This window comes from Mobula hypostoma, chromosome X2, assembly GCF_963921235.1.
Source record: "Mobula hypostoma chromosome X2, sMobHyp1.1, whole genome shotgun sequence".
NCBI lineage: Eukaryota > Metazoa > Chordata > Chondrichthyes > Myliobatiformes > Myliobatidae > Mobula > Mobula hypostoma.
The window spans coordinates 31,328,454-31,356,389 of NC_086129.1; the positions used below are offsets into that span (position 1 = coordinate 31,328,454).

General features: G+C 40.7%; 1 protein-coding gene across 5 annotated transcripts in view; it reads left to right on the plus strand.

The window, feature by feature from the left end:
• The window catches only part of opcml (opioid binding protein/cell adhesion molecule-like), a 2,222,745-nt gene that overhangs the window by 2,166,870 nt on the left and 27,939 nt on the right, over positions 1–27,936 (plus strand). For 3 of the 5 annotated variants that reach the window (XM_063038344.1, XM_063038342.1, XM_063038343.1), the window contains one exon: positions 22,711–22,746. The exons of 1 other annotated variant lie outside the window; for it this stretch is intronic. In XM_063038344.1, coding sequence (XP_062894414.1) covers positions 22,711–22,746 — 36 coding nt within the window. Of the gene's footprint in view, positions 1–1,492; positions 3,339–22,710; positions 22,747–27,936 lie in introns of those variants that run through there. One more of the 5 variants, XM_063038346.1, reaches the window with a different exon arrangement.

The following is a 27,936-nucleotide window of genomic DNA, read 5'->3' on the forward strand; positions in this document are numbered from 1 at the left end:
CTTTAACTGTGCATATAGAGGTAAAGAAGCAATGATTGAAATAAAATGAATAGAACTGCACCACTGTACATTTTACATTATAGAAAAATTAGTTTTCTGAATTGAAACCATTACAGCCATTTTTATTCTTCTCATGGAGTAAGTAAGCTTTGTATGTCTGTGGCTCATAATTATTTTGGCTATTGTTTTGCGTGAATAAGTACATGAATATAACCTTAATTAAATGGAAAAACATTGCTGAAATAACAAGTTAATGCAGCCATCAGTATTTCTCCTTCACCTTCATCCGTTTTTTTCTTTGGGAAGTTTAATATTAATAGAAGCTATGCCTGCTGCTGTGACTGTATTTTTTGGGGGGACCTAGTGTAAAATATTATACAATATTGGGTTTGTATATAATTCTCTTGTTCTTTATAATTGATTCACTACTGTTTTATTTTTCAGTGTTGTGATCTTTTTAATCAATTTCACACAGGCATTTTCCAACTAGTTCCTTAGATCTGGAAAGTAGTCAAAGCAATTTTCATAATTTCAAATTGGGAACATTAATCATATACAGGCCAGCTTGACTGCCAAAAAAAACTTCAGTGTCTTTAGATTATGATTCATCTGAGCATCCAATGAAGAGATGATTAGGATTATTTTTAATGTTTTATCCTCTCCTTCCCCAAACTGGAAAATTAGCCTCTTGAAAACACGTCTCTATGGACAAAAGTGGTTTGAAATGGGAATGTTAATTTGATCCATCAAACATGAACTATTCATTAACTCTAAACAGAACAATAAATATCTTGACCCAGCTGAAGAAATTGGAAAATAATTACCTTATTTTAATTTAAAACTCTGTATCTCAAATAAATTGTCCGTTAAAGGCTGAAATGACTATATTCTTTGAGACATGGTTCTGTACAATCAAAACCCAGAAGTGCATACTCTTCAATTACAATTTCACATAAACTGACACTATGTGGCTAAGCCTTCAAAATCCAATTTTTCAAATTAGCACCCAAGGCAATTTCCTCTTTGATACATATTCATTTCTTTCTTCTCACGTAATATTTTGTTGTCTGTACTGACCTCTGCTGAAGTTAGATACTTGTACAGCAGCCTCATTTTTATTCCTCATTCATTCTGTTTGCTAACTACTGGGCATAGCAGATGACACTTGACAAATAATCCTGGGTGTGGCTGTAGCTTGTTCACATGTACAGCAATAAGAATAGGCCAAATTTATTTTATGACCCTTTTTCTGGATTTGCCCCCAATAACATGTATTAATATCAAGCATATTCTGTGACACTATACTCCAGAACCAACATGTAAATATACCAATATTATATCTGTTTTAATTTATAAACTTTCTTTTAATCTTATTGCTTAAATGAACAATTTCAATGTTGAGCACATGGTTGGCTATAAAGTTCTTATTGCTTATTAAGCCTGTGTTTATCAACAACAGATGGCTGAATTGATTTTATGTGCTATTTTATAGGCATTAATCTACTGCACAGCAAGTCTGCTGGCAAGAACTATCCAACACATGGCCCATAAAGGTGCCCTATTCCATTCTGATTCCAAGGATTTTGGTCGTCCTTTGTCCAGCAAGCCCAAACAATGGATAATTTTATTGAAGGAATGAACTAAGCTGTTTTTGGTTCACTGATTTAGTTGATAAAAGATAGCATTTTAATTAATAAGAATTATTATATAAATAAATGGACAACCTAATTCCAATACCACAGAAACCCAAGCTGCTATATCCCTGCAGTATTCTTTTATTAATAAGTTTTCCAATGCTATGTGTTCACTATTTCTTGAAAATTATATAATAGCCCCTCTCTGCACTCATTGATAAGTAGGAGATTCCATCTGTGATCAAATAGTCATTGTGTCTAAGAATCTTCGTGATTTAGTTTGCCTTCATGTCGAGGATTCCATGTGGTATGATATTCCCAAATTCTTGAAATAATTATGATCAGGTAATCCCAGATTGTGATGATTCTTGTGATTGAAGAGTCACAATATCTAGCAATCCCAGTCAACAGAGAATCCTTAAAACAAATGTAACAATAATATATCTCTGTAATTTATTGTTGAGCATAGTGTACTGTTTATTGCCTAATAGCAACTTTGTGACCAAATGAAAATGAAAATGCATTTTTTTTTAATGTTGTTTTCCATTTTAACGGTTAGATACCACATTCCATAGTGACATACTATTACTCAAGACTTTCCTTCCATTGCTAGCCTCTTTATCTATCATCACTATCAGTTGCTGCATACCTACCAGTTCACCTCACAAGTTTTATCACTCAAAATATATTTTCTGCAATTTCTGGAACTTGGGAAAAACGCTTTGGCATCTCTGCTTCCCCATGTAGCTTAACTAGTAGTGTCACGCTGTTATCTATTGACACAGGGACTCTCTCACCAAGCCATACACCAATTCTTAAATTGGTCCTATTAGATACACAGCATTTTTAAAACAAATTAGAACCAGGTGGGAAAGTGAATTTTATTGACGTTACATGAGACTCATGTTATTTCCATGAACTGTTTCAAAATAAAGGATACAAGGAGTTTTGACAGTAATAATAGTTCTAGGCTTGCAAATCGATTGCAGTGTCTTCATTGGATATGGACTCACCGAAACAGACCATTGCTTTTGCAGTTGTGACTTTATGCCTCTGAACCACACAACCTCATTCTCTTCTAAATTACCCCTGGATTCTGCTTCAACAGTGAAACGTGGCAGAAAATCTTTGACTCCTCTGTTTCCAAATTTTTTGCTAACCTCTCATTTTATTTTATTCTGCAATCCTGTTCAGTTTATTCTTTTGCTTTACATTTGCATTCATCAATAAAAAACTATCTATTGATACTCACTTTAAAGTAATCCTTTATAAACTGTAAGTAATCCTATATAACTGCCTTTATAAACTATAAGTAATCCTATATAACTGCCGACGGGACATCAACCGTCTCGACTTCACCGCACCTTGTCCCCATTCCAACCTCACTCCTTCGGAACGCTCTGCTCTCCGCTCCCTCCGCACTAATCCTAACATTATTATTAAACCCGCTGATAAGGGGGGTGCTGTTGTAGTCTGGCGTACTGACCTCTACCTTGCCGAGGCACAGCGACAACTCGCGGATACCTCCTCTTATTTACCCCTCGATCGTGACCCCACTAAGGAGCACCAGGCCATTGTCTCCCACACTATCAACGACTTTATCCGCTCAGGGGATCTCCCATCCACTGCTACCAACCTTATAGTTCCCACACCCCGCACTTCCCGTTTCTACCTCCTACCCAAGATCCACAAACCTGCCTGTCCTGGCCGACCTATTGTCTCAGCTTGCTCCTGCCCCACCGAACTCGTTTCTGCATACCTCGACACTGTTTTATCACCCCTTGTTCAATCCCTTCCGACCTATGTTCGTGACACTTCTCACGCTCTTAAACTTTTCGATGATTTTAAGTTCCCTGGCCCCCACCGCTTTATTTTCACCTTGGATGTCCAGTCCCTATATACTTCCATCCCCCATCAGGAAGGTCTCAAAGCTCTACGCTTCTTTTTGGATTCCAGACCTAATCAGTTCCCCTCTACCACCACTCTGCTCCGTCTAGCAGAATTAGTCCTTACTCTTAATAATTTCTCCTTTTGCTCCTCCCATTTCCTCCAAACTAAAGGTGTAGCTATGGGCACCCGTATGGGTCCTAGCTATGCCTGCCTTTTTGTTGGGTTTGTGGAACAATCTATGTTCCGTGCCTATTCTGGTATCTGTCCCCCACTTTTCCTTCGCTACATCGACGACTGCATTGGCGCTGCTTCCTGCACGCATGCAGAACTCGTTAACTTTATTAACTTTGCCTCCAACTTTCACCCTGCCCTCAAGTTTACCTGGTCCATTTCTGACACCTCCCTCCCCTTTCTAGATCTTTCTGTCTCTGTCTCTGGAGACAGCTTATCCACTGATGTCTACTATAAGCCTACTGACTCTCACAACTATCTGGACTATTCCTCTTCTCACCCTGTCTCTTGCAAAAACGCCATCCCCTTCTCGCAATTCCTCCGTCTCCGCCGCATCTGCTCTCAGGATGAGGCTTTTCATTCTAGGACGAGGGAGATGTCTTCATTTTTTAAAGAAAGGGGCTTCCCTTCCTCCACTATCAACTCTGCTCTTAAACGCATCTCCCCCATTTCACGTACATCTGCTCTCACTCCATCCTCCCACCACCCCACTAGGAATAGGGTTCCCCTGGTCCTCACCTACCACCCCACCAGCCTCCGGGTCCAACATATCATTCTCCGTAACTTCCGCCACCTCCAACGGGATCCCACCACTAAGCATATCTTTCCCTCCCCGCCTCTCTCTGCATTCCGCAGGGATCGCTCCCTACACAACTCCCTTGTCCATTCGTCCCCCCCATCCCTCCCCACTGATCTCCCTCCTGGCACTTATCCGTGTAAGCGGAACAAGTGCTACACATGCCCTTACACTTCCTCCCTTACTACCATTCAGGGCCCCAAACAGTCCTTCCAGGTGAGGCATCACTTCACCTGTGAGTCGACTGGGGTGATATACTGCGTCCGGTGCTCCCGATGTGGCCTTTTATATATTGGTGAGACCCGACGCAGACTGGGAGACCGCTTTGCTGAACATCTACGCTCTGCCCGCCAGAGAAAGCAGGATCTCCCAGTGGCCACACATTTTAATTCCACATCCCATTCCCATTCTGACATGTCTATCCACGGCCTCCTCTACTGTAAAGATGAAGCCACACTCAGGTTGGAAGAACAACACCTTATATTCCGTCTGGGTAGCCTCCAACCTGATGGCATGAACATTGACTTCTCTAACTTCCGCTAGGCCCCATCTCCCCCTCGTACCCCATCTGTTACTCTTTTTAATGCACACATTCTTTCTCTCACTCTCCTTTTTCTCCCTCTGTCCCTCTGAATATACCTCTTGCCCATCCTCTGGGTCACCCCCCCCCCCGTCTTTCTTCCCGGACCTCCTGTCCCATGATCCTCTCGTATCCCCTTCTGCCTATCACCTGTCCAGCTCTCGGCTCCATCCCTCCCCCTCCTGTCTTCTCCTATCATTTTGCATCTCCCCCTCCAGCTTTCAAATCCCTTACTCACTCTTCCTTCAGTTAGTCCTGACGAAGGGTCTCGGCCTGAAACGTCGACTGCACCTCTTCCTACAGATGCTGCCTGGCCTGCTGCGTTCACCAGCAACTTTGATGTATGTTCCTTTATAAACTTGACAGCTTCTATCAGATTACTTTTTACCTCAGTGAAAATGGCCCAATCTGTCAGTGTAACAATAACTGTTGATATCATGTTGAAATCAGAATCTGGTTTAATACCACTGGCATACGTCATGAAATTTGTTATGTGACAGCAGTACATTGCAATACATAATAATAAAAACTGTCAATTACAGTAAGTTTATATGCATGTTAAATAAGTCGTGCAAAAAAAATGTAGTGAGGTAGTGTTCATGGGTTCAATGTCCACTCAGAAATCTGATGGCAGAGGGGAAGAAACTGTTCCTGAATCACTGAGTGTGTGTCTTCAGGCTTCTGTACCACCTCCCTGATGGTAGCAATGAGAGGAGGGCATGTCCTAGGTGATGGGGTCCTTAATGATGGACGCTGGCTTTATGAGGCATCGCTCCTTGAAGATGTCCTGGATACTACAGAGGCTAGTGCCCATGATGGAGATGACTGAGCTCACAACTTTCTGCAGCCTGTTTCGATCCTGTGCGGCAGCCCCTCACCACCCACCCTGTACCAGACAGGGATGCAGCCAGTTAGAATGCTCACCACAGTACATCTGTAGAAATTTGCCAGTAGAAATCTATGTAATATCTACTAATATATCTACTAAAAACAATGTACATTATTTTTACATACCTTTATTATGTTGTGTAAAGCTATTCTTTCAACTTAAATGTAATTAACTGAATACAGAGGATGAAAACTCTCTCCTTGTTTCATAGTTTGAGATACTTGCCAAGAAATCAACTGACATATTTTGTTCCATAGTCTGCTTGTGCTGGTACATTATTTCAGACCTTCCTACTCCACTCCTTGTATTAAATGCATGTACCGGTTATTTGTCATCTCTGAGAGCTTGTGATGTCCTTGATCTGCACAGTTCTCCACATTATTAGTAGCAGTATGTTGTGATAATGTTCACTTAATCTCAGTAGCTTATGAATAAGCTTTTTTGCACTGTACACAATGTTAGTTTGGGTAATACCATGATCTATTGTGCACAGTTCTCTATTTTAAGAGGGTTTATTCTAGATCACAATCTCGCTGTTGTGGCCTTGGTTATACCTACAGTAAGTTATCCAGGCTTTTCATTACTTTTTCCTGCCAACTTCTTATTGTCTCATTTTTCCTGCCTGACCTCAGAACCTGGCAGCAGGGCAAGGCATGCCAGGTACATGTACTCTGTAAACCACATTATATAATTCCAAGATTGTCAAGTTTCCAGTTTATTGCCACAGGTCAGAGTCAGAATTGGAATCTGGTTTATCGTCACTGGCATATGCTCTGAAATTTGTTGTTTTGCAGCATTATGAGAGCATAAGAAAGTACGAACTGGAAGTGGGAGTCATTGACTCTGTGTGTCTGCCCACCTATCAGTAAGATCCTGATGGTTGGTCTTTTCCTGTGCCGTTTTCCTCTATTATTCTCATATCTTTTAATTCAATTGATATCCAAAAGAAAATCAACCACTGTTTTTAATAGATTTGGTGACCAAACCTCCAGCTCTTCACATGGAGATTTCCAAAGATTCATTATCTGGTGGGTGAAGAAATTTCTTATCATCTCAGCATTGATCTTGTCAAGCCCCACAAGGAGCTTCAAGACTCAAGTACATTTATTATCAAAGAATGTATAAATTATGCAGTCTTGAGATCTGCTTGCTCAAGGGAAACCACAAAGCAAGAAACCCAAATTAACAAAAAAAAAAGAATAAAAATAAAAAGACCAACACTCGATGCGCAAAAGAAAGAAAAAGCAATGAAAATCATGCGAACAATTGAAGTGAACAACAGCATTCCGAGCTAAAATTGAGTCCTCAGATCCGAACCCTGGATCAGCCTGGAGTAGTACTTATGAGTTCCTCATGTAAGCGGGCTTAAAGGTTTGAATAAGGTCACCCTCATTCTGCTAAGCTTCAAGGAAGACAGACCCAAACTGTCCAGCCCCTCTTGATAGGAAGACCTCTAATCACAAGATTTTTTTAGGCATGGGGACCAAATACTGTATATGAACAGTATTCCATGTATGATCAATAACTAAACCACCCTGTGTTTAAACTCCATGTACTTTGTTATAAAGGCCACAGTGCCACTTGCTTTAGAGCCACGGAACTGCAAAGCACAGAAATAGGCCCTTTGTCCCATCACATCTATGCTGGCTGGCCCTTTTGCGCACAGTAGAATCTATGGAGTATTTCTCTAACACTGTAGCCACATTTTATGAAAGTTCCACACTTACCTTAGTCTGCTTCTTACAATTTATATATTCATAGAAACTCTTATTATCTGTTTTGATATTACCTGTAAATTTTCTCTCAATAGCAATTTTCACCTTTCTTATGAGTTTTTTAGTCTTTCGCGGTTGGATCTGAAATCTTCCCAACCTTTGTGAGATTCGACGGGTATCCTTGCCTCCTTTGTTAACTACAGCTTGTACCTTTTTTTCGTAAAATCCTTCTTTTAAATTGGGATGTATTCCTGCTCAGTGTTATTGACCACTATTCATCTGTTGACCTGTCTTGTAGCTTACCCAGTCCACCTCAGTCAATGCTGTCTTCCGATCACTATAATTGCTCTTATTTAAGTTGGAAACAGTGGTTTTAACACTGTATTGTTCACTCTCAAATTTTATCTGAAATGCTATATTATTGTGGTCATCATTGCCAAGGGAATCTTAACCATAAGATCTCTTACTAATCTCTTCAATACACATGACCAAACCTGAAATAGTCTATTTCCAGATAGGCTGCATAACATACTTCTCTAAGAAGCAATCCCTCCATAAACTCTTCTTCTATAATACCTTTTCCAGTTTGGCCAATCCAATTGATATGTAAATTATGCATAATTGCAGTTAGCTTCAAATATGTCCTGGATATTTCTCCACTTATGTTCTCCCCATTTGTTGACATAAGCTGTGAAGGGTTTTAACTACTGACTAGTAGAGGCCAAGATAATTGTGAACTCCTACATTTCTGTATTTTCATAGAAATAACTTGCCTAAGTATATATAGATCCATCACTTTTCCTGCATGCAAATTGTGCATCAATTTAATTGAAGCTCAACAGTAGAAGCTCCATGTTTTATCGCACGGAGCACAAAAACCTGTAAGGTTTAAGTAGGACATATAGGCGCTTTGCTTGTACAGCAACAGCCAAGTGACAAGTGATAATTACTCTGTGCAATGTTCTGGAGAAGAACTGACATTCTCAAATGTGTCAGAAGCTGCAGTCTATCTTTCTGGAAACCTACGCTTGCCTCTTTATGTTGAACAAATCAAACTTGAAAATAGGAATTAGTCAGTTCATTTCACCATCATCTTGGAATTTTCAGATACTAGCTCACTCTCCAAAGTGTTCATATTCCATTATTTCCTTATGATGTCGAAGGAAGCTATTTCAGCCCATTGAGTCTATGTTAGCTGATAGATCAATCCCCTTCACCCACTGATTTTCCCTGTAACTAATTCTACTACTCTCAGGCCAATTTACATTGACTGGATAACTTACAAACCACTAGCCTGTCTTTTGGAATGTAAGAGGAAACCCGAGCACCCAGGAAACTTCCTTCATCACAGGGAGAGCTTGCAAACTCCACACAGGCAGCCCTGAAGTCAGAATTGAACTCGGGTCACTGGAGCTGTGACTCCTCAGCTCTACCACCTGTGCCACTGCCCCAAATCGCCTGACCACATTGTCTACTTTCCAGCAGGTTGATGGGGTCCCTCTCATAACAAGAACTAAATGTTTGCCATCTCTCACAGACAATAGAGTTTCCGGCCAGAGATGGAGAACAAATAGCAGCAATGCACCAGATGCTAGAGGAAGCCAGACAGCATCTATGGAGGGGAATAAGCAATCATGTTTCAGGAAAAAACCCTTTATCAGGACTGGAAAGGAAGGAAGCAGAAGCCAGAATAAGAATGCAAAGGAATAGTACAAGCTAGCAGGTGATAGGTGTGACCAAGTGAGGGGGAAGGTGGATGAGTGGAGGAGCGGATGAAGCAAGAAGCTGGAAGGGGCTAGGTGGAAGAGGTGAAGTTCTAAAGAAGTTATAGGAGAGGACTGTGGACCATAGAAGATTGGGAAGGAGGAGGGGAACCAGAGGGAGGTGATGGACAGGTGAAGCGAAGAGGACAGGTGAGAGCATAGCTCAAGTGGAAAACAACCTAAGTTTGTGCAACCTCTTTTTATAGCACATGCCCTCTAATCCAGGCAGCATCCTGGTAAATTTCTTCTGCACCCTCTCCAAAGCCTCAACGCTTTTCCTATAATAGAGTGACCAAAACTGTGAACAATTCTCAAGATGTGGCCTAGCTGGAGTTTTATAAGGCTGCAAGATAACTTCCTGACATTTGAACTCAATGCCTCCGCTAATAAAGGCAAGCATGCCATATGTCTTCTTAACCACTCTGCCAACCTGTGTAGCCACTTACAATGAGCTATAAACTTGTACCCCAAGATCCCTCTGCTCATCAACGCTGTTAAGGATCTCATCCTTAACAGTGTATTGTCTCCTTGCATTTGAACTTCCCATGTAAACATCATCTCCAGCTGTAACTTCATCAATCACCCTCATCACCTCAGCAAAAGGCTCGATTAAGTTAGTAAGATACAACTTGCCCCACACAAATCCATGCTATGCTGGCTGTCCCTAATTCGGCCATGGTTTTCCAAATGCTCATAAATCCTATCCCTAAGGATTCTGTCCAATAACTTCCCTAACACTGTAGAATATGCTCTCTTCTCATTGCTGCCAGCAAGGAGGAGGTACAGGAACTTGAAGACACACATTCAATGTTTCAGGAACAGCTTCTTTCCCTCCGCCATCAGATTTCTGAATGGACAATAAATCCATGAAGACTACCTCAGTATTTTTCCTCACTTTTTGCACTACTTATTTAAGTTACGTGCTTTTCTTTTGATATATACGTATTATTTACTTATAGCTTTTATTATTATGTATTGCAATGTACTGCTGCCACAAAACAACAAATATGCCAGTGATACTAAAACAGATTCTGATTTGGATTTGGATTCCGATTATCCCTGGTTTCCTTATTGAATAATGGAGCAACATTAACTACTTGTTGAGTCTCATACATAAATAATTGTGCCTTAGGGTAGAGATGGCAGTTGAATTAGACCAATACCACACAAAGATGACTATTTAATGAAATAAAGATTGAAAATAATGAAGAAAATGGGGCAATAGAGAATATTTTACATTAAAAATGTTACATTGCTAGTATTTTGTCCTGCTTTGTTGAAAACAAGTCCCATGTCAGTGAACTGATCTGGATCCTATGCCCAAGTGTCAACAAAGGGTAGTAGGTCCCAGAATGGATTAGACAATCATGGCTGGATGTCAGTGCATCAATAGTTTTATGTAGGGTAATTTTTTGGTTTGGGAATTATGGCCAAATATAAATGGACAATCAAAAATAAAGAACAAATCTTGAGATTAAAACCACTTACAGTCAGTAATTATTTTACCCTTATTATGTCCTTAATTTAAGGTCAATTTTAATCATTCTGAACAAATTACAATATTTCCCGAGGGAGGAAAAGAATTGCTACTGTTTTGGGGTGGAACCCTGCCTCAAGACCAAAGATTGGGATCAGAGTTTTGGTCGAACACAGTGATAGTTCCTCAAGCAGATTGTTGCTCCAGACTTTAGCATCTGCCTTTCATTACCATCCACTGCTCAGCTAAATTATCAGCTGTTTATATTTTCATGATATTTTCTTTGAATATTTGCATAGATATTATACTTGAAGTTTTACATTGCCCTGATTGTGTTGATTTTAATAGTTTTTTCCCATTAATGTTCAAAGATAACAAAAAAACATAGAAAATCAGTGAATTACTCAGTGGGTCAGGCAACATCTACGGAGGGAGAGAGTTAACAGTTCAGAATGAATTTTTATCTGACATGAGAAAAGTTAGAATTCAAACGAGTTTTAACTTATGGAGTTAGAGGGGTGGTGAGAGCAAAGTGAAGCCCAGTGATAGGGTAATGCCAAGGAGAGTTTGAATATCCAAAGGCAAGGTATGGGACAGGGCCAAGAAGAACTTGAGTAACACACATGGTGTTCAGTTTTGATATTCTGATTATCAAAAGACTGAATACCAAGTGGATGTCTAATTTTGACTCAATCACTGACAGATATAAAATGCTTTCTTTTGAATCAGAGAAATTAGATTAGTAGGAAGAATCTATTGGATAGAATTTGATGTTGCTAGGATTGGGAGTTTTGTTGGAAAGTAAATCAGTGATTTAATGCTATCACACACAGGAATTAATTTGCACCATGCTAATTAACACAGTGGGCTTTTAGATCACAGAATAACTGATATTTTTCTGGAACAATTGATCAGGGGTCATACAGCAGTGGGACTTTTTGTTCTGAATTTCAGTCTGGTTTCTCAGTATGTGAAATTCACCCCGCTGCAAATGCATACTGCGGGCATGGAGCCAACATTTAAAAAAATAATTTAAATATAATGTTATAGATGATCCAAATTGACCCCACAAATCATTATGTTTCAATGTTAACTATATTTGTAAGAATTCTGAGTGGAGAGTAATGCTGAGATGAGGGCACAGCTTGGTGCTATTGGCTTAAACAATGAAATATAAACGGACCCTCTGCTGCATTGAATTCTGCACAGGAAATTTGAAGATCAACCAGAGGCCGTGATTATTCAGATTTCAAATTGCTTTGGTGTGCACTTCCGTGCAAAAAATATAGCATGTGATGGCAGAAGGTAAAAACCTGGTAAAGGAGGATTGAAATACAAACATTCAGAATGCTTCTGATTTACATTTAATCCTTAACACTGTAGGTAACAGTGTGAGCGATGAAATATGTGTCATGTTCTGAGCAGGTGGGAAAATTGATGAGGTATACTATAGACTTCATCTGCATTAGGAACAGAATCTTACTCCAGTGCCTGTGGTGATCGAGGAAACAAAGCTCAGTTCTGAGAATTAATTTTGTTAGCTGACAACAGTGATATTGTTGATCAATTAAAATACAATTTCTTTTCTGAATATGTACACAGAATTGCTTAGTATAATCAGATTGACACATTTCCAACACATGCAGGCAAGGTTTCCCGGCTTGGAGATATTCAACATAGTCACAAGTGCTTAAATCACTGTTATTGTCAGACTGTATCTGTCTATCACTCTTTAGAACTAGCTCTGTTGTTAAGGTCATAGCAAGATGCTGTGCACAGTAAGTGTTTCACTGACACTTCTAGTAGCTGCTTGGAAGTTGTTGTTTTTAATTGCTCTTCACCCCAGGAGGACAGAACTTTGAATCTAACATCTGTTTTCTTCCAAGATCACTTGTTTCAACTTACACATGGTAAATTAGTGTCATAGAGCCACACGGCACAGAAACGGGGTCTTTAGAGCACTGAGTCCATGCTAACAGTCAATCATCCATTACATTAAACCTACACTAATCCCATTTTACACAAGCCCAGGTTAACAAAACAGATCACCTTTAATGATAGCTGTTCATATTTTTTCTGAAGCATTGTTTTGAGTTTAACTGTAATTTCTTCCTTATATCTGCTGATTTAAAGCAAAATCAACTGTATATGTTAGAATTAACTCCCTTCCCCTTCTCTACAATTGGGAATAGGGCTCATTTGAAGAGATAGATCTGACACCCTGACCCAACATCCCATTAAGTAGGAGGACATAGAGCCTTGTCATCCTCTTTAAAGTTTTACAGTCAGCTTTTAAGCATCCTCATAAACAGATACTGCTTCTGTTTCTGGGAATGCATCACTGCCTCCTCAATCCTCTGTTTAGAATGTCAGGAATTATTGAGGCAAAAGTAGCCCACCATTTTAATCCCCACTGAGCTGTTAAATGGGAACATCACCAACTCTGGGTTTAATTTCATAGGCCAGAAGACACCCTTGTCCTCGCAGTAAGTTCGCCCCTGAAATCCAGATATATCTTGACTGCAACTTCTTGATTGAAATTCAGTCAAGGCCAATATGTCCTTCCAAAAGTGTCACACTCTAAGTTTTCCAGGTATGACCTCACCAGGCATTACGTCGCCCAAATATAATTTCTCACGTTTCTGTTTCAAGACTCCTGATATAATTTTAGATTGGGTTCACAGCATTCCTTCGACCTATTTGGTTATTGTTTGTAGGCATTCATGATCCATGTTCTCCTCAAGTTCCCATTAATTTTTCCCTTTACAGCATTTCGGAACCTCTTGTCTCCGTCTTTGGTAAGTCTAGGATAGCAGTTCTGATAGCCTCACATTTGCCAATCATAAAATTTATTTTCCCCATTCACTCAACCAATTAGTGCCTCTTTATAATGTTTGCTTTGTTTAGCTTATGAAGGGATGCTTAATGAGTCCTAATGAGAACCATTCATTTTAATTTAGAAGTTTTGTCATTATTTGAGGTTCCCATCTTCCCCTGGCATCTTACTGTGAGGATGAATGCTCTGCCCTCTTCCAGGTCTTAGCTTGTTTTCCTGTTGCAACTAGCGCCAGCCAGATTTTAAAAAGTGAGAGGAGCCTGTTGGAACACTCTGCAGACTTTGAGATTGCGGAGACAGATGTTTGAGGAATTTAAATGCTAGATTTAAAAAGCGAACAGGGCCTGTTGAAACTTTGTGTGGAGATTGAGATTGTTTGAGTTAATGTGTACTTGGCAAAGGCCAAAAAAAGAGAATTTAGTTTTAAGCGGAGTGGCCATTGCTGGAATGGGACAGGGATAGAGTGGCGAACAGAGACTTAGGCAAGAAAAGGTAGAAGCTAGGCTGAGGTTTATGTCAAGTTTCTCTTTCCTTGTCTATTACTGCCAAGTTAGATTAGAGAGAATGGATACTAGATCAATGTGTACTCCTCATGCAAGAAGTAGAAGATATGGAAGACGTCTAGTCTCCCTGATTGCTACGTCTGCAAAAAGTGGAGTCGGAGCTTGATGACTTTCGGCTCATTTGGGTGAATGAGTGGTTGATAGATAGGAGCTTCTGGGAGGTAGTTACCCCTAAGTTGCAGGAGACAAGTAGCTGGGTAAATTCAGGAGAGGGAAAAGGCGTATCCCTGTGACCAATTCACTCAATAACAAGTGTAACACCTTGGATACTGTTGAGTGGGGAAAAGCAGCAGTGATTGGGTCTCTGGTCTGAGTCTGGCTCTGTGGCTCAGTAGAGAACAGGAGAAGAGGAAAGCGCTGCTGATAGGGCATTCAATAGTTAGGAGAACAGACAGGGGATTTTGTAGGCATGAAAGAGACTCCTGGATGGGATGTTGCCTCCCAGGAGCGGAGGTTAGGGATGTTTTAGATTGGGTTCACAGCATCACTAAGAGGGAGGATAAACAGCCAGAAGTTTTGGTACATATTGGTACCAATGACATATGTAGGAAAAGGGATGAGGTCCTGAAGAGAGAATATAGGGAGCTTCATAGAAAGTTGAAAAGCTGATCCTCAAAGGTGGTAATCTCTAGATTGCTGTCTGTCCCATTTGCCAATGAGGATGATTTGGCAGATGAACATATGGCTGAGGAATTGGTGTAGGGGCAGGGTTTCAGGTTTGTAGATCATTGGGATCTCTTCTGGGGAATGTATGACCTGAACAAAAGAATGGATTACACCTGAACTTGAGGGTGACCAACATTCTTGCAAGCAGGTTTACTAGAGCTTTTGGAGGTGTTAAACTAGTTTGACGGGGTATAGGAACCAGAGTGATAGGTCAGAGATTGGAGCAGTTAGTGTAAAGGTAGATGCAGCCCTTAGTGAGACAATAGGGAAGGATAGGCAGTGGAAAGGGCATAATTGCAGTCAGTTGGATGGGTTGAAATGTGTCTATTTGAATGTGGCAAGTATCAGGAACAAAGGTGATGATGTTGGAGTGTAGGTCAGTCCATGGAACTATGATGTTATGGTCTGTTTTGATGGAGACTTGGTTGTCACAAGGCCAGGAATGGCTGCCCAAGAATCAATATTCAAGCTTAGTCAGCTCAAAGAAGAATAGTGGTGGGTGAAAAGGATGAAGTCCTAGAAGACACTATCCAAGAGACAATGGGCTACTGAGAGTAACTGAAATGGGAAGAAGTGGGCAGGGCAGTAGACAGACACTAGCAACTCCTCCTCGTCAGAGGATGAAGCATGTGCGGGAAGATGGTGAGGTAGGCAGAAGAATTGCTAAACTAGAGAGGAAAAAGTAGAAGGGGGCCAACAGGCAAATAATGATGAGGAATAATTTCTGCCAGCCACCCTCCAGCCCTAGGTGAGGGGGGTGTGTGAGGGGGCCGTACAGATGCTATCGGCCTCCCCCAGTTCTAGGAAACTTGGAACAGCACATCTAATATACATCAGCTCTGGGAGACCAGAGTTGTACAGAGGATGTCACCCTCCCCACCCTCCCCCCCAGCTCCATGAATCTGAGTTCAAGTTTACTTTTTATTCAACCATACATATGAATACAGACGAACAAAACAGCATTCCTCTGGAGCCACGATACCAATACTCGCACACAGCATATGTATTCCATATAATTATGGTAGCATAAAAACATAACCACAAAATAATATAGCCCATGAGTGTCATGGGCTGTAGATTGGAAGGGGCATGTGATGTTATGCTGGAGCCATGTTTCTGCAAGAACAAGCAGTCATCACAGATAAATACAATCCAGGTTGTCTTCAACCAAGTGAACAATGGAGGGCAGCACCAACGGGAGGAGCCAGCCTCCAGTCCAGCACTGACTCCAGTGACACCTCTGCTCTCTCCCACACTGCCTCCAGTGTCTCTTCACCTGGGCCGCTGCAACAGGTGACGCCGTGGCATAAGGGCCCGGTCTGCGAAACAACCGAGGCCACGCAGCTTCCCCACCATCGGTCTCATCAATAAAGCAGTGAACCAGATTAGCAATCTTCTTCATTTTTCCAATGTCCAACAAGGTCTTGGGATCATGAGGAGCATGTCCAAGACAATCATTTGCGCCATTTGTTGGATCACGCATCGCCTCTGATGCTTTCCTCCTTGGATGTCCGTAGCTGGTTGCAAATTGACACAAAACAGGTCCAACTCCATGGCTATTGAGCAACTCGCTGGTGGAGCAGACCTGCAGTACTTGATGTTATGCTTCTGACTGGCAGCGTGTCGGTCTCTATGAGAATTACAGCAGTGTTATCCTCATCTACAAGCGGAAGGGAACAGGGATAACATCAGGAATTGGAGTTCCATCTGGTTGTTGAATGTGGACCATAAGATCCTGTCCAAGGCCATCACCAACAGGGTCATGTGCTGTACCAGACTGGAAGATCTTTGACAGCCTCATGCTGCTCAGGGACACCATTGTCTACATGCAGGACAGGAGGGGTGGATGGCTGCCTGGTGAGCAAGGACCAGGAAAAGGCCTTCAACAATGCCTCCAAAACAGGATGAGGGGAAAGAATCTCTACACAGACATCTGTAGTGCAGCCCCATTAAGTCTGAAGTCAGGCAGGGTTGCACACTGTTCCCTGTCTCACTTGTGTGCTCTGTAGAGCCCTTTGCTGAAGCCATCCAGAAGGATAGGTGACACGGCCAAGCAGTGGAGGAGGCCAAGTGAAAAGCCCCCTGTACACAGATGATGGCAGAGTCTTCAGTTCGGACATGAGGTCGGTTCACAGATTGATCAGCATCTGCGAGCAGTTTGAGTTATTATCAGGGACCAAATTTAACCACACAAAGCGGGAGGCCATGCTGTTCGACAACTGCTCCGTTCAGGTCTTATTACCTGAAATTGCTGGGGATCTGGTTCAGAGGGACCAAGGTCTCAAACAAGAATTGGCTGGAGCAGACTGGAAGGGCAAAACAGAAATTAAGACTGTTGGGAGGATGTTCCCTCTCAATAATGGAGAAGGACCTGGTCTTCGGGTGCGGAGTCCACTTTGTGCTGGTGTACTTGGCATAGGTGCGGCCTGCCTCCTGCTCCTCCAGCTTGGCAGTCACCCAGGCTGTCTTTTGGTTCATCTGGGGATCCAAGACGGATTGAGTCAGATGGGTCATGATGCACAAGTCCCTGGTCAACAGGGGCAGAAACGTACCCAGTGTTGCCCTCTTCCTGATGACCGCATTCGTGTGTAGCTGCAGCAGGCTGCGTGTGGAACTTAAATACATGGACATCACATACCACTACGTGCTGAGGTTCCATCTGTCACAAGTGTTGACTGAACTTTGCTACACGACCTGTCCTTCATCGGAATTGTTGTGACAGACCAACAGATTTGACCGCCAGTCCATCAAGGATTGGTCACCGGTTTCGCTCTGCAGACACTGCAAGAGAAGGACTCAATGGCCGCAGTGGGGTGGTTCCCTGAGCAGACTGCCCAGGCCATTTGGCAGAATGTCTCATTACCAGATCTCAACAGCAGGCACTAAGTTCTTGCTTGGCTGGTGTTGAGGGGGACCCTCCAGGTCAGATCCTTCCCGCAGGCTCAGAACATCACTCCCACGGCACGCTGCCCCCACGATGACTGTAGAGGGATCGAGACAGTCACTTACATCCTTGTGGACTGTGGGTTTGCGAAGAGGGTGTGGGGAAGGATGCAAGGGCTTGTGACATGGTTCATCCTGAGCAGTCATATGACAGAGGACTCTCTAAGGGCTGTTCTTAAGGTCACACGCAGAGACAGATATCAAATGCTGCTGGAAGATCATCATCTTGGTGAATTATGCCCTTTGGTCTGCTCAGAACTTGTTGGTCTGCCAGCACTTTGAGATATCCGTAGAGGAACTCCGCTGACTGGCACACGCCAGGCTGCAGGAGTATGTGCTGAGGGACACACTGAAGGTTGGTACACCAACCACAAGGACTCCCAGTGGAAGAACCACAGTATTGGGTTCTTCCTCTGATGGAGAGGGAGTGACGAATGTAGGTGAGGAAGCTCCTCAATTATTGTATCAGTGTACCACTCTGGGGGGGGGGGGGAGGCAACATGAGTGACAATTGTGCTTAAGCAATGTAATGTAACATTAGATGCCTTGTTTACAAATATAAGAATGAAAATATTTTGTATGGTTTATATTTGTAATTTTTTTATTATATGAATAAAAAGCAAGTTATTCTTAATGATCTCCAGAACTTCAGTTATTCTCATTCCCACTCCCAAGTTAACATTTTGCTTTTAACTGTCTTTTTATCCAATGTCCTAGATTCCACAGCTGAGGTAAGTAAGTCTGAATGTCAAACTGGCCTGTTATAGTGTGAGCTACCCTCTATATGGGAGTGCTAACTGCTGAAAGCTTGAACTACTGAGGCACCCTGAGGAATAATCCTAATCAAAATTGTTATTTCCAGCATCCTGAAAGAATTTGTCAAGGGATTCTTAGAGACCAATGCAAGTCAAAACCATGAATTAATGATTACAATGTACAATAAATGTAATGCTGAATTGCATTTCATTGTACATCTGACACAGAAATTTTGAAGGGTAATGTCTTCATGAAAAAATGATTGCAAACCTTTCATTTGTTTCCATACACAAATTGCATTGCAACATATGTTATTTAGATCCAAGGGCAATGTGATGAAATGATACAGGGATCATCTAGCATTCTCATTCTTAAAAAGAAAAATACAATCACCAAGGCTTTTTCATAAAGATTGCTGCTCTCAATCAAAAAAAAATCTACCTCATCATCTTCTGTTGACCTTGGTTTGAAGGAAACATAACTTTGTAATTGAAATTTTGCAGTGCATGGCAGTGAGGATATTTAAAACATCTGGGGCTGGAGATTCAAATAATCAGCACAGCTGCAGCAGCTCAGCTAAAGGAAGCAGAAAATGCCGCAGACACTTCACATATCAGGCAGCAGGTGTCAAAAGAGAAACGGAGTCCTAGATCTGTAATATTGACTGTTTTCCCTTCTCCATAGATGCTGCCTGAGCTGCTGACTACATTCCCACACTTTCTATTTCTTTTTAAACTCACATCTTGAGTACCTGCATTTCTTTTTACTTTTGCCCCAATTGAATAGGCTCAAATTGGGCTTGTCCTCATTTTGATAATACAGGTTAGCTGCTGACATTCAAATTGCATATTTGTCCATTATAGCATATGAAGTCAAAGCCAATACTTAGTAAGCCGTAGTCTTTGAGGAGCAAGAGGTGTATCATCAAGGTGGCAGCAGGGTGGAAGCATGGCCTGGGATAATGCTGTCTCTACTGGAAGATGTGACATGTTAAGAGGATGCAGGGTGACTTGGATAGGTTGGGTGAGTGGGCAAACTCATGGCAGATGCAATTTAATGTGGATAAATGTGAAGTTATCCACTTTGGTGGCAAAAATAGGAAAACAGATTATTATCTGAATGGTGGCCGATTAGGAAAAGGGGAGGTGCAACGAGACCTGGGTGTCATTATACACCAGTCATTGAAAGTGGGCATGCAGGTACAGCAGGCGGTGAAAAAGGCGAATGGTATGCTGGCATTTATAGCGAGAGGATTCGAGTACAGGAGCAGGGAGGTACTACTGCAGTTGTACAAGGCCTTGGTGAGACCACACCTGGAGTATTGTGTGCAGTTTTGGTCCCCTAATCTGAGGAAAGACATCTTTGCCATAGAGGGAGTACAAAGAAGGTTCACCAGATTGATTCCTGGGATGGCAGGTCTTTCATATGAAGAAAGACTGGATGAACTGGACTTGTACTCGTTGGAATTTAGAAGATTGAGGGGGGATCTGATTGAAACGTATAAGATCCTAAAGGGATTGGACAGGCTAGATGCGGGAAGATTGTTCCCGATGTTGGGGAGGTCTAGAACGAGGGGTCACAGTTTGAGGATAGAGGGGAAGCCTTTTAGGACCGAGGTTAGGAAAAACTTCTTCACACAGAGAGTGGTGAATCTGTGGAATTCTCTGCCACAGCAAACTGTTGAGGCCAGTTCATTAGCTATGTTTAAAAGGAAGTTAGATATGGCCCTTGTGGCTACAGGGGTCAGGGGGTATGGAGGGAAGGCTGGGTTCTGAGTTGGATGATCAGCCATGATCATAATAAATGGCGGTGCAGGCTCGAAGGGCCGAATGGCCTACTCCTGCACCTATTTTCTATGTTTCTATGTTTCTATGTTATTCTTACCCCATGTTAAATTCATGTACTGTTACTAGCTACCACTTCAACACCCCTCCGTCCCCTTTACCTCCCACCCTACAGTTTCCTTTTCTCATTCTAGGAGAAAGACAAGTTGGAAACAACCCAACCTATGGTCTTCAGCTGGTCTTTTTAAATACACCTATTGCAGGAGACTTGTACAGTCACAGCCCAATTTTTAAACTACCAGATACGTCCTCCCTTCCCTGAATGAGTGCCATTTTTCTTCAGATGGAAACCAAGCCTATACCATTTTGCCAATGCCAAATTCACCATCTTTTTAAACATATAAGTCTCACTGTTAAGGCAAGGCAGTACAGGTACTTGAGAAACTCTTTGTCATGCTTATGAAAATCTCCCTTAAGATTTTTGAATATCTCATGCTGACAGCAAAGCCCTTTTAAAACAAATACCTCTGTGCCTGTTCATTGTGAGCAAGTGTTTGCAGTGTTTGCACCACTTCATTTTCTTCTTAAAGGTGCCTGTTTCTTTTGCATTCATTTCTTTGCCCTTAAATAATGACTGATTAAAAATGGAAACAGATTTAATCAGCTGGCCTTATTCAGACCCAGATTTATTTACTATGTGTACATCGAAGCATACAATGAAATACGTCATTTGCTTTAACAACCAACGCAAGTACGGATGTACTGAGGCCACATTCCAGTGCCAACATTACGTGCCCACAATGCCTGGCAGAACAACACAGAACACAACAGAAGCAAATACAACAAATAATAGAACAAGCCTGTTTACTGTCTCCCACCCTCCATCCCACTCACACACACAGACAGTCCTCCAACTCCTAGACATTTCTTCAGGCTTCTAGGCTTCAGCCCATCACGGTACAGTGACTTATGGTATAGTGCATTGTTGAGATGCAAGTCATAGATGGGCTCTTGCACAAAAATTAAACCACAAATTTATTTCCCACCCTTCAAAGCTGGAACATCATGTCTCTGAAACAAAGACAAAGAGAAAATGATAATGGAAGAATTTAGTGAAAATCTATTTCAAAACCAAAGTCAAATTCAAGTTTATTCTCATAAGCACAAATACATGTATGCACTGGTGTAATGAAGAACTTACTTGCAGGAGCATCACAGGCACAAAGCATCATATAAGCAGCAAGAAAAACATAAATTAAATATAAATTGTAACACAATTTAAGACTAAAACAAAGTTAGGCTGACTTAGATTAGCACAATAAACAAGTAAATATCCTTTAGGTATATTTAACAGATTATAAACTTCATCCTGATGTGAGATTAAGCCTTGAGATATTGCAAATAATTTTCACATTCTGCACATTACTAGTGCGGAAACTGCAGGGGTACACAAGAAAAATATGAATGGGGAACAAGGCTGTTTGTTTGCCGACTGCTAATGCTTTAGGTACTGATGAGATTAAAGCTAAGAAAGGTTTTAACATTTATTCTTCACCAGGAAATTAAAAATTAACCAGTAAGCAGAACTCTGGCAGATTCTATGGTGCTTTTCATAACATTATCTTTGTTCAGTTATCTTTTACTGATGCGCAGAAGAATTCTCTAAGTCTTGCAGCTTTTTGGGTGAGGACTGATAAAGGGGCTGTTGGAATTCTTTGCAGATACCTTGTTCTCTTTCAGATAGAATATGCAGAAAACTATTTGTGTATGCTGATGGATTTTTACCTTGCAAAAGTACCATCCATGGAAATATGTAGTGTCAACCGGTGGTACTGCAAACACTTCCACCAGAACTAATCTTGTATGTCTCCATACTGTGGCCATAGTCAGCAAATAATGCTGCCTCCACTCACAAGCAGTATGTGTGTGTGTCAATGGCACCCTGCGAGGAATGCAAAGAAGGCACTACTGGTTAAACTTCAGGTCTTTTCTGTTCAATATTTTATTGTCCTACCCAGTTTTAAGATAGTAATCATAAAGATGAATGGACAGGAGCTCATTCAGATGTATTCATCCAAGGGAGAAGTGCCTGTCAGTGAAATGGTGTGATATGAATGACATAGTAATAATTGGTGTTTAAAGGTGTTAACTATTTGCTGCATATTAGAATAATGACTTTTTTCTCAGTTCAATTCCATGATGTATCATTATGAACAATCTTCATTATGTTTCAGGTTCATTTTATTGCATGTGTGTTGTCACTAGCTTCACTTTGCTGCTAAATTCCATTACTGTGAGGATATGTAAACTGTATTTTTTGGATTTCTTTTCCTTCCTTCCTTCAATTCTCTCCCTACCTCCCCCTCCCCCTCTTCCAATCCACCCTACCATTTTCTCCGGTTGTAGAAGTAAGTGAGCCTACGAGCTCGACCCAGATTCAAGGTCAGTATAGAGCACTGTCATTTCTGTGGCTGCATCTTCTCAGCTTTTCTCTATTGCATGAGGGAAGGGGTCCTCTTTCAGCACTGTCAGGGGTTTTACTTAATTGGCAAGCAAAGTTAATGCTGTTTAGAAGCAAAGAATCAACAACAACTCATAATTTGACTGAGAGTTTTCCTTAAGAATATTTTCCTTACTACTTGCAACAAGAGGAGTGGAATAATGATACTTTAACACATAAAAGTCATATCCATGTGTTATAGCTGCAAATAGGTTCCAGATTTAACTGTTCTGCAACTGAGAGTGTATGCAATGTACTGTATTCATGTCCTCCTTTAAACAGTATGAAACATCAAAATATTTTCATATTGTACCAGGAATGAAAACTCTATAGTTGATAGGAAAGATTAAAGAAAAGATTAGCCCTAGTTATCACATATATATTGAAACATACAGTAAAGTGTGTCATTCTGTGTCAATGACCAACATAGTCCAAGGATGTGCTGTGGGCAGCCCGCAGATGTTGCCACACTCCTGGTGCTAATATAGCATGCCACCAACTCACTAACCCTAACCTTATGTCTTTGGAATGTGGGAGGAAACCCATGCAGTAATGGGGCGAACGTAAAACTCCTTATGGACAGTGACGAGAATTGAACCCCAATCTGTGATCGCTAGTGATCCCAGTTAGATTGCATTAAGTAAGCATGGAGGCCTTCTAGGTGAAGTGTTTCTCCACTGGCTGTTTTAAAACTTTAATCTGGTTGCTTGAACGAAACCTCTATTTTCACAAATGATTTTAGAAATGCTACTTATGATTAATTGAAATTTATTGGGACTTCATTTATTCCTTCATGAGAAATGGGGAGGGAAAAGAAATTGAGCCAGGGATTTATGCTAAGCTGGCCTGAGTTGCACAGTTGCTGAGAAATTGGAATTGACTGTCTTGTGCTGCCTAAAGTACCAAAGCGCACTTGGATCTCCTGTACAATTGGGCAAAAATACTTTTAAAGCAAGCCAGTGGTACTTTGCACCGAGATTATGGTTGCAATAGCACTCGAGTGACTGTCGGTGGAAGCTGCAAACAAGGTTGCCACCTGATACATCGTTGCCCACTAGGAAGTGACAAAAGAATTAAAGAACACTTTCCATACTTCCGCTGCAGCTGAAATGACTATCCTGGGAAAATACAGAGGGAGGGTAGAGGGGGGAACAGTGGATTCCTCTGAATCGTGACATACTCCTTGCTTCCCCCATGTTGTGGTCCTCAGAACTCCTCTGTCAGGAACGACTCCAGGTCACTGTGAGTTGCAGGTTGATGGTTGGATAGTGATAACTGCTCAAACATTACTCTAAGGCAGATTCCACTATCTTGAGCACTGCTGTGTGCAAAAAATGTCAGTGACAGGGTTTAGATGGTGTCTTCTTGTCCATTCCTGCATAGCAAGCTCCTGGTTATTTTGTGAGGAAACATTAACAGTTGCAGTTTGCTTCCAAAAGCTCTAAGTTCTTCCAACTGTGCAAAACATGAGCACTTAGAAATTCTTGACTTCAGTAGAACTGTGACTATTGCTAGGGAAACTTCAGCCATGCTAATGTTAGTTGTGCGCTAATTTCCTATTGAGTTTAATTTCACCCAAGTGTGATCACTACTGTGATTATCTATGAGAAGAGCTGCTTTGATTGTGTAATTGTGTGCATGGATCCACTTTCTCTTGTGGATTTCCATTTTGTTGTCATAGCAACAAACATTCTAGGATACCAATCAGAGCAAACGTAGCTCTTGCCACGTTTCTTAAACTGAACCTATTAGTCCAAGCTTCTGAAGGAATTAGTTAAGTTTAAAAGATCTTACAGAAGAAATTTCTTCTTAGTGGGTGTGCATCATACGTGCATTTCCTTTCTGAAACTCAATCCCATTGATTTTATTGGAATCATGTTTTGAACAAAGTAATTTGCAAATCTGCTGCTGTATCACTTGTTTTGTGCATGTGACCAAGGACAAGCTTCCACCCTAGTCCTAGACAGGAACATCTTACAGTTTAAGGATAACCTATTGAAACGAAATGATACTCCTTGATCAATTCCCTCCATGGACCAGGTGCAATCAACTTTATCATTCATTCTACCCAACTCAATTGAATTGGGAAAAAGCTCTAGAACAAAACTATTCATAGTCCAAAGCAGGACACATGCAGAAAAACTCCACAACCTTTTCCTTTAAATAAACTTCAAATGCTTTTGCTTTCCTTACTATCACACCTGCATGCAACTTAGAAAACATCCATTTGGGTTTAGACAGTCCAACTCAGTGACACCCACAACACTGCTGCAAGTGCTTAATCAGTTTGCATGAGCAGGCAGAGCATGTGTCATGTGTAGATTTATCGTGTGTCTAGCATGAATAGTTTTATTCTTGTAGTTATACATGCCTTAGGCTGTTCATTCCAGACTCCATCCACCCTCCAGGTGAAAAGGTTTCCCCTCAGATCTCCCTTACACCTTGTTACTCTCATGTTAAACCTATGTCCTTTATATTAAATACACCCACATTCAGGAAATAATTCCTGTGATCTAACTTATCTTTACCCCTCCTATTTTATGTATCTCCAACAGGTCACCCCTGAGCCTCCTCCAACCCAGTGAAGACAAACTCAGCCTATCTAGTCTTTCTTTATGTCAGAAATACTCCACTCCCGGAAGCACCCTAGTAAATCTCATCTACATTCTCCCCAGCACAATTACGTCATTCTGTGAGAGCAACTTCAATTATTAGATAATTAGTCTTTTCATGTAACTATTCCAATAATGAAACAACCTTTTGAAATAAACAAGTTATCAGTAAGTTTGTTATCCCCTCGGCACCAATGGCTGTGCTGCACTTCGCCCAAGTCTAAAGTCCCACACATAACAGGGAGTGGTGCAGGCATGAGTGTCGGACGCATCATCACTTCCTGCTCACATATTTTTCAGGAGCAGGAATCCGAATCATTTTACTTAATTTTGACTCCCCCAGACCAATGAAGCTATTGACAATATTTTAATCGTGTTGTAAATGAGACGAAATGAATTCAACATACTATTCTGGATAATATAAAAAATGGCACACTGCACTGGAAGATTATGTTGCTGGAACTGCATTGCCTATATCCATTTCCATTAAGTACATTTCCATTCACTTAATGCCTTGTTCATCTTGAGAATTTGGCTCTGAAGGAAAGGAATTAGGTTTTTGTTGTCATTTTTAGTTGTTCAAAAGAAAATCAATAAGGTTTCATTCTCCATGTCAACTACATTCCAGTACTTCATGCCTTCAAAGATTATCCCATATTCTAACCAAAGTTCTTTGGAATAACATGAAATAAGTTATTTTTTAAAAAAATGATTTTATCAGATGAACAATTAGTTAAATAGCTAACCACATAAATTAAGATGACTTGCAAGTACACTGCCTGACCCTTGGTGATTACATTTCAATTATACTGCATGCCATGACCAGACTTTTTTCATTTAGGATTCATATTTATAGCTTTACAGAGAAAAAAAATGAAAAATGTGGAGAAAGTAACCCATATTAAGTGACAAGCTTCAAAGATATGCATTGTCATCTTGTTCCTGTGCAATAGGGAAACTGGAAAATATATTAAGAATAATAAGTTTTATTTTATTAAGAAGTAAAATTCTTCAGGAATCAGACAGAACACTACCATAAAGAATTTTAACATTTTCATCATCTTTTCTGCCAAAAGAGATTGTTGATTCTGTGATGGAGGTGATTTTTTTTCCCAACTTTAATCAAAATTCCAATTTTTATGCAGATGTTCCATTAGATTCAGAAGTGAAAGGTTAGCTTTCTTTGAAGAAGTTTTCAATTTTTCATACAATTGAGTTATGAAAAATACATCCAAATCAACAGCTTTCCTTTGTGGAAACAGAGGCAGCTGGTTGGACTGATGTGGACTCAAAATTCATTCTCATTGGTTATTCTCATTCTCATTCTCATAAGTGCACGATATTGTTATGCCAACACACTGGACATTCCTTCTCCAAGTTCATTCTACTGAAGTTGATCGAGTGAATTTCAGAGACAGAGTGTGACACAAAGTAATAACTAGATAGTGCATTTAATATTGTCAATAAAGGATGTATTTCAAGGTGGTAATATTTCAGAAGAGAGAAGATGCTGCAATACGACAATTAAATATTTTCTGTTCATGCCAACTACATTTATCTGCTGTGTTAGCAGAGACAATAGTAAGTAAGAGACAAAGTAATTCATGAGTGTATCAGGTTTTCATGCATTAATAGATTACACACAATTCCACTGTTTCAGCTCTTTTTTTTTGAGTTTTTATGATGCACCATAATCCGACTGGAGCATTTTTAAGTCTTTGACAAAGACAAAATTGATCTAGTTGCAGAGAAATAGATTATAACATTATGATTTTACTTGCACCCATGATTTTTCCTCACTGAGAGACATATTTGCCATCAGCTTATGTCTGCAACTCAGATTCTAATTGCATTGTATACTGGTACAGATTTATACCAGATCATCCCATTGTACAGGGAAACTTTGCTTGATAAAAGAATCAATTGGCTTCAGATCAAAATAAAATGAACTGAAATAATCAAACTACTTCAGCTATATTATAGCTATTTATAGTGCCAAAAGTATTTGCTTAGAAATTGCAGTAGTGATACCCTGTCAGTGCAGAAAGTGGTACCTCAGGTGGTGTCTTTTTTGCTGTTCAACTAACCTGTTATTTTGTTCCATTTCTGTCTATCGTGTCAACCTCATGGGGCCTGGGCGCATTCTGCTTTTTATCTTCTTTCATTTTCATCATGTGAGTAATCATATAACCATTTTTATCCTTTTGTTTCTCCATCCCATTCCCTGGACCCTAAAAAGGATAAATTGCAAGTACAAAACCTTTGATTTGTTAAAGAATAATTGTATTCCATTTTTTATACCTTTAGCTTATATCAATGGTTAATTAGGTGGATAAAAGAATAAGTTATTACCTGATCTATGAACACAAGCTTTTAATCTTGCAAATCTTTTGACAATAGGATTACTTTCTTTGATGAAAGGTACTGAAGTTCTTCTTTTAGTTTACCAATAAAGAGACAGGTCTGCCTTTTCATAAATCCACAGGATATCAAATTCTGTATTTAATACATTAGATTTCC